The following is a 13,689-nucleotide window of genomic DNA, read 5'->3' as shown; positions in this document are numbered from 1 at the left end:
CTATCTCTGCAGCGTTCCCTGTTCTCATTCCTTAAGCGTTTATGACCTAGGAACATTGTTGAGTACTTTCTATAATTACTCTCACTTATTATTGACAACTCCCCAGTAAGACTCGGTTCATTGTTTCCATGTCGGGAACTAAGATTTAGAGAGAGGAAATGGCTCGTGTGAGATGGTTAATAATGGATGGGCGGAATCCAATTCCACAGTTCCTGCTTTTAACAACTAGGTTTTATCTGAATTCTCATCTCTTAGAGTTTCGATAAACTTTTTAGAAAAATGAATGGCCCACATTGGTGGGGCTCTGGCCCGGCCTCAAACAACTGTTATTCTTCTGGTACTTGGACTCCAGTGAAAGTAAACAGGGTCTTATTAATGGCCCCTGATAAATGTTTCCTCTCGTTCACCAAATGGTACATATAAAGCTGTCCAGAGGACATATATATATTACACTTGTCCATTTGTTTGAGTCTGCTTGGCTACCATTACAGAATACATAGACTGGGGACCAAAGCAACAGCAGTGGATTGCTCCCACTTCTGGGGCTCAGGATTTTGGGATTAGGGTGCCAGCACAGTCAAGTTCAGGTGAGGGTCCTCTTCATGGCCTGCAGGCGGCCATCTCCTGAATTTCTCTATGATGGCAAGGGGTGGTCTATCCACTTTTCATGCTCCTAGAAGGTGTTCCCCCTCCTCACTAACAGCCCTGGCCTTGTTTCAATGTAGGGGTTTCTTTTTTGTTTTTATTTATTTATTTATTTATTTATTTTGCTTTCGGGGTCACACCCGGCAATGCACAGGAGTTACTCCTGGCTCTGCACACAGGAATTACTCCTGGCGGTGCTCAGGGGACCATATGGGATGCTGGGGATTGAACCCGGGTCGGCCGCGTTTAAGACAAACACCTTACCCACTGTCCTATCACTCCAGTCCCAAGATTGCTGGTTATTGGGCCGCTGTTCTCTGCAGCCAAGTCTGGGAGCAAGGCGGCAGAGAAGGTGTCTGTGCCTCCTGTCTCTTCAGCACTGCTCACTACACAGGGTGCAGCTGCTCAGGCCCAGCAGTGCTGGGGTGGGAAAGTCACCAGGGCCACACCCAGCTGGTGCTACAGACAGGTGGACCTGCAGCGCTGGGCATCAAACTAGGGCCCACCCCATGCAAGCCACATGTTCCAGGCCTTTGGGAGTGTTGGAGACCCTTATCTGTCATTAGAGATTAAGGCATCCTCAGTATAGGAAGCAGGACCACAGGGTTCGTGCTTGCCTGGCAGAAGGCTGACCCCGGGTTCTATCCCTGGTACCTCCTGTGGTTCCTGGGCTTAGTCCTGAATACAGAGCTAGGAATAGCCCCTGGACACTGCCAGTGTGCCCCCCTCCCCAACCTCTTTCAGCAGAAAAAAAAATAGGAAGCAAAACATGGATCAGTTGAAGATACTGTAGTGTCAGTCATGCTCACCGAAGAAATATGGGCTAGAGCAGGCATGAGGAATCGGGGGGTTCTCGGCAGGCAGTTTGGCCTGAAGAACAGCAGCTCCGTTTTCCGCAGAAGCTTATTAGAAATGCAGACTCTCACGGCCCACCCCAAGCCTTCTCATTCAGATACTGATTGAATGAGATCCCCAGGAATCTTAACAAGATTCTTTCCAACATGAAACTTTGAGAAGCAGAAAATGACAAATGAATTATAATATGGGGTCCTGCTGGGTTTAATGCTTCCACTACAGCGGTTCAAAAAATGGTACCCAAGATTCCCAGAGCAAAACATTATTGAATAATCACTGTTTCCCCCCAGCCCTCCTGAATCATTGCCCAAAAAATGCACTGCTAATTAGTAAAATTTTCTCACTTATCAGTGTTTCCCTGTATGTGGTTCTGAAATAAGTTGATGCCTGTTTCTTTGGTCTTTCCAACACCTACTCTCTCATAGTCCTGGCTCTGCATGAGTACCAGCCGCAGGGTTCGGCAAAATGTAACCTACCTTACGGGCCAGGGAGAGTTCAGTGAGTAAGCACTTGCCTGGCATGCTGCTGACCCCCCAGTTTCTATCCCCTGCAACCCAAAAAGTCCCCCAAGAACAAACAGCTTGGACCTCTAAACTCAGAGTCAGGAGTAAGCCTGAGCACAGGTAGGTGTGGCCCCAAAGCAAAAATGAAGAAAGAAAACCATACCTACCTACAACCAAGGCCTGCCCCAATTGTGCAGATCTGTGTGTGAGTAGCCCTTGGGCATGGAAGTTGCTCACATGCTCCTCTGCATCCTCTTGTTGAATCTCTTATCCAGAGACCAGCTAGTCATTCCATTCTTTTTCGACCCTTTAGAACTACTTACCATCTATATGGGCAGCTGAGATGTAGTGGGGAGACTGTGAGGGTCATTATTAGGGAAAGTGACTTCGTTAGATTGTGTAGGCATGGGAGCTGGAGGGAAAGCACAGCAGGTAGGGAGTTTGCCTTGCACACAACCCACATGGGTTCGATCCCCAGGACCCTATATGGTCACCCTGGACCCACCGATAGTGTTCCTGAGTGCAGAGTTGGGATTAGAAGCACCACCGGGTCTGGCCCATAAACCCAAAGCAAAGGAAAATAGATTTTGCAGGTATAGGAATCAGATTCACGATGGCATTTGTCTCGGCTCCTCTTCTTTCTGGTCAGAAAAAAGTATCTATGTATTGGATGCCTAAATACCAATATCAGTACTAACACAGCTTGGTTTTCCTTTTGCAGAGCGTGGACAGAACACCAGGAATACGGACTCATCATCGATGGCTCCACACTCTCCCTCATATTAAACTCTAGTCAAGACTCTGGCTCTAACAACTACAAAACGATCTTCCTACAAATCTGCATGAAGTGCACGGCCGTGCTGTGCTGTCGGATGGCACCCTTACAGAAAGCCCAGGTATCGGGATGCTGCTTCGCTCGCCTCGGGGCCGTTCTGAAGGTGCATGTGCAAGTATCCATTTCCGGGGTCCTTGGCGCTTCTTCAGGGCGCCTGGCTGCGACTGCTTTGTGGTCTAATACTGGAGTCTTCCCCCAGTGCTTCACACCAAATCTGATTGAAATCCGTCCCCACTAGGTTGTGTCTAGAAGGGGGCCATCAGCTTCTTGCCCCATCTCCCAGCTCTCCTGTCTTCTGTGTGTGTTCCGTTGGTTTGTGCATTGGGGAGCGGTGACCTCTGCTGAGCCGTTGTACCATCTTCCATCCTGCTCGTTTCTCCCGTGCAGTTGACAGAATCAGTTGGGTTCTCGTTCTCCTTTGTTCCCTTTCTTTCTGGCCATATCCAAATCACCCAATTTGCGCCATGCTCAGGGTTGCTCCCAGTGTTGCTCAGGGGACCATGCAGTGCCAGGGATCAAACCTGGGGCTCCTGCCTGCAAGAGCTTGTGCTTAGCCCTTTGGGCCATCTCCCGGGCCCAGTTGTACCGTCCCGAACAAATCTCCTCTTTTGTTTCAGCATCCAGTGGTCCATCGGCCTCCAGTCCTTGGTCACTCAGGACCTGTTTTTCGTTTTGTTTTGTTTTAATTGAATCACCATGAAATACAGAGTTACAAAGCTATTCATGTTGGGTTTCAGTCATACAGTGTTCCAACACCCATCTCTCCACCATTGTACATTTCCCACCACCAATGTCCCAGTTTCCCTCCTGCCACCCACCCCCAGCCTGTATCTATAGCAGGCACTTTCCTTCTCTCTCTCTTCCACTCTGTCTCCTCCCGCCACCTCCCCTGCTTTTGGGCATTATGATTTGCAATACAGATCCTGAGAGGTTATCATGCTTGCTCTTTCACCCCCTTTCAGCATGCAGTTCTTATCCAGAGCGATGGTTTCCAGTTCTCTTCGTCATAGTGAGGGCCTGTTTGTTTTGATTCAGCCTTTATCTGTTCCCTGAGTGTCAGGTGTTTTGCAGGCCGAATCTTCCCGGCCTCTCTGGATGATCGCGTCCGTTTCTCCAGAGCTCATTGACATATCTCGGGTCCTGGCTTTGCCCAGACGTTCAGTCTGATTTCTAGCTGCCTATTCATTTGTTCCCCATGGACTTTGCCCCGTCAGATTACATTTTTGTGTCCAAAACAGATCTTAGCATTTTCTCCTTCCTGGTAGTTTGTCATGTCCCCTTGTCACTGTGTCTGATATGGCTGCCTTTTGGCGGTTATGCCCTGTGTCTCCAAATGACTGTTGACCCTCTGGCTTCCCTCACTCCAGATATGATTGCCATGTCCTGTTGTTCCAGCTCCCATTTGTGTGGCGTCTTCTTGTTTTCATATTTGTCTTTCATTTGTTTTATTTTGGGTTTTGCTATCTTTGCCAGTGGGAACAAACCACCGGCGATTGATGGTGCCTTTTTTTATAGTTTGCAATACAGAGACTGAGAGGCCACATGTTTGGTCCGTTATCTGCTTTCAGCACACATCTCCCATCCCGAGCAGTCCCTCCAACCATCATTGACTTAGTGATTCCTTCTCTATCCCAGCTGGATAATGCCTTTTAAAGCCTGTTCCCTTCAGCCTAGTCAAGGATCTTCCCAGAGTGCTTGATTTAAGTGCCACACCAGTGTCCTCACTGTCATCCTTTAGTCTTTTTCCCACACTACCTGTCATCCCGTCCCCCCTCCCTACCATTCCCTTCCCCTCCCTGTCTTTTCCCTCCCTCCCCTTCCCCTCCATTCCCTTTTATCTCCCTTTCCCTTCCCCTATTCCCCCTCCTTTCCCTTGCTCTACCCTTCTCAACCCCCCTCCTTGCTCCCTCCCCTCCCCACTTCTCTCTCTGCTCACCTCCCTCCTCCCTCCTCTTCCCTCCCTCCTATTCTCTCTACTCTTTTGTGGGAGGAAAGTCACACCCAATGATACTCAGGGGTTACTGGGCTCAAGAGTTACTCCTGGTGGTATTCTGGGGACCGCATGGGATGCTGGGGTACAGGGATCAAATGCCCCCCTGCACTATCATTGCAGCCCCTACTCTTTGTTTTGGGCCCGTTCCTGGCTTTGCTCAAGGCTTATAACTCCTAGTCCTGTGGTCAGGAATCACTCTTGACAGTGCTCGGGGCACCCTGTGCAATACCAGGATCAAAACCGGGTGAGCTGCATGCAAGGCAAGCATCTTATCTGCTTGACTCTCTCCAGCTCAGCAACAGCTCACCTTCCAGAGGCATCACATCTCCCATCGCACATACTTGCTCACACAATTTCCTTCTCGCTTAGCATGAAGGGTAGATGACTAAGCTTCAACCTGGGGCTCACCCCTGTTTGTCCTGAATGCAGCTCGATGGTTATGGTGCCCAGCCCCACGCCCAGTGCCCACAGTACCCCGCCCACTGGCACCCTTGTGTCCCTGCCACATACCTTCCAACTTTTTCTCACAGAATTTCCTCATCTGGAATGAGAAGCAGCACTTCTCTTTCCACGCACAACCCTTTTTGGGGTGAGAAGAAAATTTTACATCACCCCCGGTCTCTGAAATAGGTATACACGTCAAACATTTCCTGATTCTAAACTGGAAACTAGCTTATAAATGATTTTTCCTGGTCCTAACATCAGTTAGCCCCTGGTTTAAGAAACTCCACTTTAAAGAGTATCATGCTAAGTGAAATGAGTCAGAAAGAGAGGGACAGACATAGAAGGACTGCACTCATTTGTGGAGTATAAAACAACGTAACATGAGGCTAACACCTAAGAACAGTAGATACACGGTACAGGAAGATTGCTGCATAGCTGGAAGCCTGCCTCATGAGCAAAGGGGAGAAGGCAGCTGGAACAGAGAAGGGATCACTAAGAAAATGATGGTTGGAGGAATCGGTCGGGATGGGAGATGTGTGCAGAAAGTAGATAAAGGACCAAACATGATGACCTCTCAGGGTCTGTATTGTCAACCATAATGCCCAAAAGTAGAGAGTATGGGGAATATTTTCTGCCATGGAGGCAGGGGAAGGGTGGGAAAGGGTGGGTATACCGGGGATATTGGTGGTGGGGAATGTGCACTGGTGGAGGAATGGGTGTTTGATCATTGTGTGATTGTAACCCAAGCATGAAAGCTTGTAGCTATCTCACGGTGATTCAATAAAATTAAAAAAAAAGAGACTCCACTTTAGAACTTGCCATCCCTCCTGAAATGCTCCTCCAACCTCCTCTGCCCTTGCCTCTCTTTCTTAATTTAGATTAAATCACTTCCTTTTGTAGATTCTTTCCATCTCTCTGCCATGCAATGTTCTCTAAACTCTGAGATGACTGTGGTTGCTATTTGGGCAGTGGTGCCATTGGTTAGCTACTCATCTGGCTAGCTAATATTCTTGTATTTATGCCTGAGCTCTCCCAGTCCATCATCATATGCTGCAGAAGGCACCCAGCCAAGCCTGAGATCTTTGGGGGGAATGAGCTCACATTGTACTGCGCATAGTTGCAGTTGATCAGTAAATTGATTTCTTTTGCATAAAGCTCTCCTAGCGACAGAAGAGTTCTTAACCCACATGACCGACCCGAGGTTCTGCAGGAGCTTCCATGTTTACCTGTCTGCATCTTCTATGAGTTTGCAGTCTATTACCGTACACCCTTTCATCATTCCACAAGGGTGTGCATTAATTTTTATCAGTCTGCATTTTTTATGCCAAAGCTGCCACCTTGCTCATTTTATCGCCAGCTCTAGACCTTCCCCAGTTTCAATTTTGCTTCCTTGAGGGGCGAATAAGTCCTGCACACAGTGGAGCAAACAGCGCTCCTTCTTGGGTATAACTCACCGAACACTAATTCATGGCCGGCTCCTTCATTTTCTCCCGGACTCTTTCACTCAGATGGTTTCTGAATATATTAGAAACTTTTCAAAAAGGCCTTAGGGGGCACAAAGTATTTCCAGGTAACATCATTTTTTTGTGTGTGTTAAATGGAACTGGAGGTGAGATTTTTGTGGGTTTTTTTTTTTTTTTAGTAATCTCTTTAATGCAACTAAAATCTGGTGGAACATGGCTTAAAGGAAGACTGTGGGGTGGCTGAACCTCATAAAAAGTATTTTTAATCATCAGTTAGATTGAAAACGGGTTTGATTTGTGTCTAGTGATGAGGGCCTGTGTGAGGACAGAATTTGTGTAAGCCATTATTTAGCTACCGAGTTATTATAAGCTTTTCAAAATCTTCCCAGAGGTGGGAGAGCAGCATTTCATCCAACTGTCCCTGGTGGTGATTTTGTTCATGGATTAGGGTTTTATTCATCTTCTATTCCAGGAACATAACAAGGAGATGAGCCGTGTCATCAGCCCACCTGGGTACGACACTGGCATAATTCTGGGCTTTGTAACAGATCTTGCGCATCCTTTTGAGAAGCTGATTGTAAGATTTGACCCCAGTGTTTATAGGAAAAAGGCTTTTGCCTTGCATGTGGCCAACCTCAGTTAGGCCCTTGACACCATGGATGGTCCCCTGAGCACAGAGCCTAGAGTAAGCCCCGAGCACTGCCAGCTTTGGCTCAAGCCCACCCCCCCACACACACGCAACCAAAATTCCAATGAAATTTTCATAAAAAGTAGCTCCCTGTATGAGAAGACCGAGCTGATTGGGATTGGGCAGTTGACTGTTTCATCAAGTCTAGTTTGCTGTTAGGCAGGTGCAATTCTTGATTATCTGTTAAGTCCCTGGAACCAAACCTGGGGTTTGCAGGGGATGTGGGACTCTCCACAGGAAGAGAAGTGCTAGGCAGAGGCTAACCAAAACGTCATTTTCTCTCTTCCTACTTTGATTTCAGAATGACTGTGTCCTCAGATTTGAAACTGTTGTACCCGTGTGCTCATGCGTACGCTTTGCCTTGACCTTCTCTCTGCTTCTCCGTTTGTATCTCCTCTTTAGATTGTCCGAATGGTGAAGAACCTGAAAGGCAGCCCCATAACCTTGTCCATAGGGGATGGTGCTAATGATGTCAGTATGATCTTGGAATCCCACGTGGGAATAGGTAAGAAAATTCCTTGAGACGGCAGCAGGGAGGCATGGGCATTGCATTGCTGGTGAGGGGCTGGCATGCCAGGAGGACCATTCACTGGTTGCTCATCTTCAATTTGAATCTGGGAACATTTACTGTTACTTAAAAGAAGAGCTTCCGTGATCCCAGAGACTCAGGAACAAATCTCAGAACCCAGCAGGTTTTGGCAGAAATCCCTCCAGATTTAATTGTTAAAATTTTGGAATTTCAGAATCTCACAGCCAATACTGCAGCTGCGTGACATCATATGTTTTTTATAACCAGTAAGAGAAAACAAATTGTCTACTGTTGCCTTTTCGGCAGATCTGAGTGTTGGGGTAAAATCCCAAATAATAATGGTGGGTCTGGTGTCAAAATATTGAATGTAAATCAAAGTAGAGAGAGAGTAATGTGGAAATCATCTGCCCCACAGGTAGGGAGAGGGTGTGGGATGGGGGTATACTGGGGTTTTTGGTGGTGGAGAATGGGCACTGGTGAAGGTACGGGTGTTTTGTTGTATGACCGAGACTTATACCCAAAAGCTTTGTAACTGCTCTCATGGCGATTCAATAAATAAAAAATTATAAAAAACGAAAAAAAAAGTAAGGTGGAGTTGGGAGTTCATGCCCAATTCAATCAGCCTAATCAGTAGCTGAATAAATAGCAGTACTCCTACATTAAAAAAATAAATAAAAAATAAAAGAAAGGCTTCCTCTGATCCTGAGACATGTCCCGCCCAAAGTTTCATCCCAGAGACAAGCATACGTTTCCCCAAACTCCAGGTGATGCCATCCACCCACTCATTAACTCTTGCTTTGACCACACTTCTGGAATGGTACTGGTTTTGCCCCCACTGCGTGTCATGCTAATGTCTTCCACCTGACTGTGTTGATGGGTAGTTGAGCTCATTTAAGTGTTAAATTTAGACATTGACACTCGACAACAGCTTTTCTGCAGCCTGCATCATTTTCCTCCTGTCCAGCTACTGTTTGGCAGCAGACTTCAGAGGGAAGAAGAGAAATTGTTTCTCCAGATAATTTTTGCACTGGTCTAACTAAGTAAAGTGATTTATAGTGTTTTTAAATAGGTCATTGCCAAAATTGAACAAAGGAAAATATGTGTGTGTGCATGAGTGTCATCCAGAGGTCTCTTGTGTGTGAATCATATACTTTAGCATGAGCTGGATTCCCAGCCCTTCAGTTTTCTTTCTTTTTTTTGGTAAATGATCAGTGGCACTGTCGATATTTTGTTGTTGTTGTTGTTGTTGTTGTCTTTGCTGGAAAAAAGCCACAAGTGTAACCTATGCAATTGAGCTATAAGCAAATAGAAATATGGAAAAAATCAGGCTCACTTATTCTGTAAAAAATCACTGAATCAAAATGTTCTTCATTTTTAGGCATTAAAGGCAAAGAAGGTCGCCAAGCAGCAAGAAATAGTGATTATTCTGTTCCAAAGTTTAAACATTTAAAGAAATTGTTGCTGGCTCATGGACATCTCTATTATGTGAGAATAGCACACCTTGTACAATATTTCTTCTATAAGGTATGTTGAGGGAAATCATCCCCCTAACAGAAACCCTAACTTCGGGACAGCCCCTGGGGCTAAACGTTTTCGGTCTTTCAGAATATGATCCAGGCAAGCGAAAATATACCAAGGAAAGCATAGAATAGTTAACAGGATCATCAAAATGTACCCCAAAAGAATAGAAGAAAAGAGTTTAGGGTCTTTTCGATGCAGAGGACAATCAATAGGATAATGTCACAACTTTGTAATTCAAGGGGGTACCTGCTGGTTGGCTGTGGGGACTATCCCGCCTCTGTACTCCATGTACCCATTGAATTCTTTGAGCTCACTGAGGGCTGCTCAGGTGACCCTAAAGCTTGAACAGTTCCTGTATGTTTGCTTGTCGCCTTCTGTGTCTGTCTCTCTCATTCTTTGCACCAGTCCACACTGGACAGGTTGAAGGTACCAATAAGTTTATTGGCGTTGGACAGTATGCGATAAAATATTTGCAACTAACTAATCATCGTGATTATAGTTTCCTCCCCCTTTATTCTTATTCTGTTGGCTGTCTGTGGTCAGCAAAGTAGAGGTTGCTTGCATGATTCAGAAACCAATTTCAAATAATTTCTATATAGCTTACAATAAAATATGTATGCATTGAAGGCCAGAGAGGTATCATAGTGGGTAGTGTGCTTGCCTTGCATGAAGCTGACCCAAATTCAATCCCTGGCATGCCCTGTGGTCCCCCAAGCCTGCCAGGGGTGAGCCCTGAGTTCATAGCTGTTGTAACCACTAAGCACAGGTCATTATCGCCCCAAACCCAATAAAATAAAAATGTAACTGTTGAAAGTTCCTAGTTCCATTCTGACAGTTGCATCTATGTAATCACCACCCCAATCCAAAACCGAATTTTTCCAGGGGCGCAGAGTTAAAGCTCAGTGACTTTAGAATACCTGCCTCACAAGTGAAGGTCTTTTTTGTTTGTTTGTTTGTTTTGGGGGACCATACCTGGTGGTGCTCAGGATTTACTCCAGGCTCTGTACTCTGTACTCTGCTGGTGATACTCAATGAACTATATGGGATTCCAGAGATCAAACCCAGGTCGACTGCATGCAAGGCAAGCGAAGGTACTGAGTTAGCCTGTACCAGTCAATAACGGTAACTCTGCTCTCAAGATCCCCAGTACCATAGGCAGTGCCCGACCATGTGACAGGCATCTGTGTGTGCACACAGCTAAAAAGGGATACAGCTCTCAGTCGGCACTGCAACCAAAGATGGGAATGTCACTTAGCAGTACAGCACTTGCCTTGCCTGTGTGAAGTCCTGGGTTCCATTCCTGGTACTGCCAAAAATAAATCCAAAGAACGCTTTGCTAGCAGCAAGGTCTGGAAGTACCACTTATTGGGCACATGTGTATGTTGGGGGGGGGTGCTGTGGTGAGCTCTCACAAGCACTTGAAGCAGAATGTGGGTAAGGACCACTTTAGGAGCATGACCCTCCCAGCTTGGGGTACCGCCTCCCGTCACCCTTGTGGCTATATGAGTAGGCACCACAGCCAGGTATGATGGTGACCCCTGTTACCGTAACAGCAACACCAAATGGAGGAGGCACGCAGAAAAAAAAATTAGCAATTTTTCTTTAAAGGAACATTTCTAACACCCTAGAAAGTTTCTGTGTTTTTCCCTGGTCATATCATCTACCCACGTACTAAAGAATTAGGCAGGTTGATAGTACTGTGTAGCATATAGTACTGCTTGGTTTGAATGTGTGCATCTAGATGGAATTTATGCACTGCACACAGTAGGTTGGCCTGTTCTAGAGCTTCATGCATATGACTGCAAATAATGTACTTTTTTTTCTTTTGGGGTCACACCCAGCGATGCTCAGGGATTACTTCTGGCTCTGCACTCAGGAATCATTCATGGCAGTGCTCGGGGAACCATATGGGATGCTGGGAATCGAACCCAGGTTGCCCACGTGCAAGGCAAACACCCTACCCGCTATGCTATCACTCCAGCCTCTCCTGTACTTTTTTTGGTCTGACCTATTTCACTTCAATGTGTTGCTGGACTTAATATATATAGCATCTGTCAAGTGTTTGTTCTCATATTATTTTTTGATTTGGGGGGCACACCCAATGGTGCTGAGGGTTTACTCCTGGCTCTATGCTCAGTGATGACTCCCGTTGGGGCTCTGGTTGCTATACGCAATGCTGACCCATATGGGGGCCACATTCTGGTCTGCCATGTGCAAGTCATGCCCCGTGCCTGATGGACTGTCTCTCTAGCCCCAGTAGTCTCTCCCATACCAGTGGAATATTGTTTTAACATTTAGTTAAGCCCCCAGGAGTAATAGCAGAAAGAAGTAGGACTGCATTGACGGAAGGGCTGCTTATGTACTCAAGGAAGAACTCCAGTCCAAGAATAATTTGCAATCCACGGAGAGAGTTAGGCCCCCTGTTTTATGAATCTGATTTCCCTTAGGCTGGATGCTGAGCAACTGTTTTATGCATGGCATTTGTGGCCTTATTTCTCTTCCATGGCTCGTTTGATACCATTTTCTAGTTTAGGTAAGACGGCAGTAGCCTTAACTGTCATGGTTTGGAGTAGTTACTGCACCTTGCCCCCCACTTCTGCGTGCCCACGCTCCTGCATCAATCTTCTGTCACCTCTTGTTTAGCCCACCTCTTCCTTTCTCTCTCTCTCCCCGCCACCACTGCTTGCTAGCCGCAGGCTTGCACTCAAGGTCAAGGCTTTGTCCGCCTTCCATGATGTCTGTTGCCTTGCCTGTCTCTGTACACAAAGGAGTGAGATCATCTGCTGTTTGCTCTTCCTCTAATTTATTTCACATAGCGTGATGCCTCCTACTTGCAGTCACTGAACACCGGAACTTGATCTCTCGCACCCTGTTCTGTGGAGGAGAGTCTGTTCTTCATTTGTCTTCAAGTAATTTAAGGTGTTCCCCCCAAAAGTTGCAAAATCGATGCAGTACATCCCAGAATACTCTCTGCCCAGCTTTATCCACTGAGAACATACTTAGACAATCCACTGCGTAGTTATGAAGGCAGGAGTGCCACCCTCATCGATCACTGCAGTCAGAAGGAGGTGGGCACCACCCCTAATAGAGTGGGAGTCCTGGCGAGGGCATATGCAGTAACTTCGGCCAGGGTGTGACCCCCTACATCTAAGCGCAGGCACAGAAACATGGCACAGATGGTGACAACATACATACAGGTACTCTGCACAGGAATCAGAGGCCTGGTTTTTTGTTTGTTTTGTTTGTTTGATTTTTTTGTCTTGTTTTGATTTTGGGGGGCCACACCCAGCAATGCTTACTCAGTGGCCCTACACTCAGGAATCACTCCTGGTGAGCTCAGGGGATCATGTGAAATGCTGGGGATCAAATCTGGGTCCACTGTGTATGTGGCCAAGCGCCTTACCCATTGTTTTCTCTCTTTAGCCCCTCAAAGATTTACCAACTTTGTAAGGGTCAAGCTCAACAGTGATTTGATAAAAAAAAAAATCAAAGGCCTGTTTATCCTCCACATGTGGTTAGTGTATATACCTTCACAGCTGACATCATTTTGCCTTTTGCCTGACTTGTAACTCCTTTCCCGAGTGCCGAGAAACCGTTCTCATCATGCTCCATGTATTTCCTTACTGGCTCAATCCTAGAATCGCTGCTTCATAAGCCCATGAGAAAGCAAGGCCCTGCTTTTTACTGGTTTGGCTTCTTTTATTTTAGCGCCTACTCGGCAGTGCTGGGGGTCCCCGTGGCTATGCCTGTCAATCCCTTCCTTCCTTCATCCCTCCCTCCCTCTGAGCCAGAGATTGAACCCACTACCTCACATATGTAAGGGCATGCTGTACCCATTTGTTGAACCACAACCTTGGCTCAGTATTTGAATTTCATGCCCTATATTTCATAGGCAGAAAGCAAATCAACTGTTTTTTTTTTTAATTTTGTTGAATTGCCGTGAGATAGTTACAAGTTTTCATGTTTGGGTTCCAATCACATAGTGATCAAACACCCATCCCTCCACCAGTGCACATTTCCCACCACCAATATCCCCGGTATACCCCCCTTTTCCCACCCTACTCCTGCCTCCATGGCAGACATGATTCCCCATAATCTCTCTCTACTTTTGGGCATTATGGTTTGCAATACAGACCCTGAGAGGTTATCCTGTTTGGTCCTTTATCTACTTTCTGCACACATCTCCCATCCCGGCCGATTCCTCCAGCCATCT

At 46.5% G+C, this 13,689-nt stretch overlaps 1 protein-coding gene across 4 annotated transcripts in view; it reads left to right on the top strand.

The window, feature by feature from the left end:
- Window positions 1-13,689, top strand: part of ATP11C (ATPase phospholipid transporting 11C) — a 219,852-nt gene that overhangs the window by 162,151 nt on the left and 44,012 nt on the right. For all 4 annotated transcript variants that reach the window (XM_056130195.1, XM_056130193.1, XM_056130194.1 and 1 more), the window contains exons 20-22: window positions 2,725-2,899; window positions 7,829-7,931; window positions 9,334-9,479. In XM_056130195.1, coding sequence (XP_055986170.1) covers window positions 2,725-2,899; window positions 7,829-7,931; window positions 9,334-9,479 — 424 coding nt within the window. The remainder of the gene's footprint in view (window positions 1-2,724; window positions 2,900-7,828; window positions 7,932-9,333; window positions 9,480-13,689) is intronic.

This window comes from Sorex fumeus, unplaced genomic scaffold, assembly GCF_029834395.1.
Source record: "Sorex fumeus unplaced genomic scaffold, SorFum_2.1 ptg000075l, whole genome shotgun sequence".
NCBI lineage: Eukaryota > Metazoa > Chordata > Mammalia > Eulipotyphla > Soricidae > Sorex > Sorex fumeus.
The sequence above is the reverse complement of the archived record's forward strand: the minus strand, read 5'-3'. Positions and strand labels throughout refer to the sequence as shown.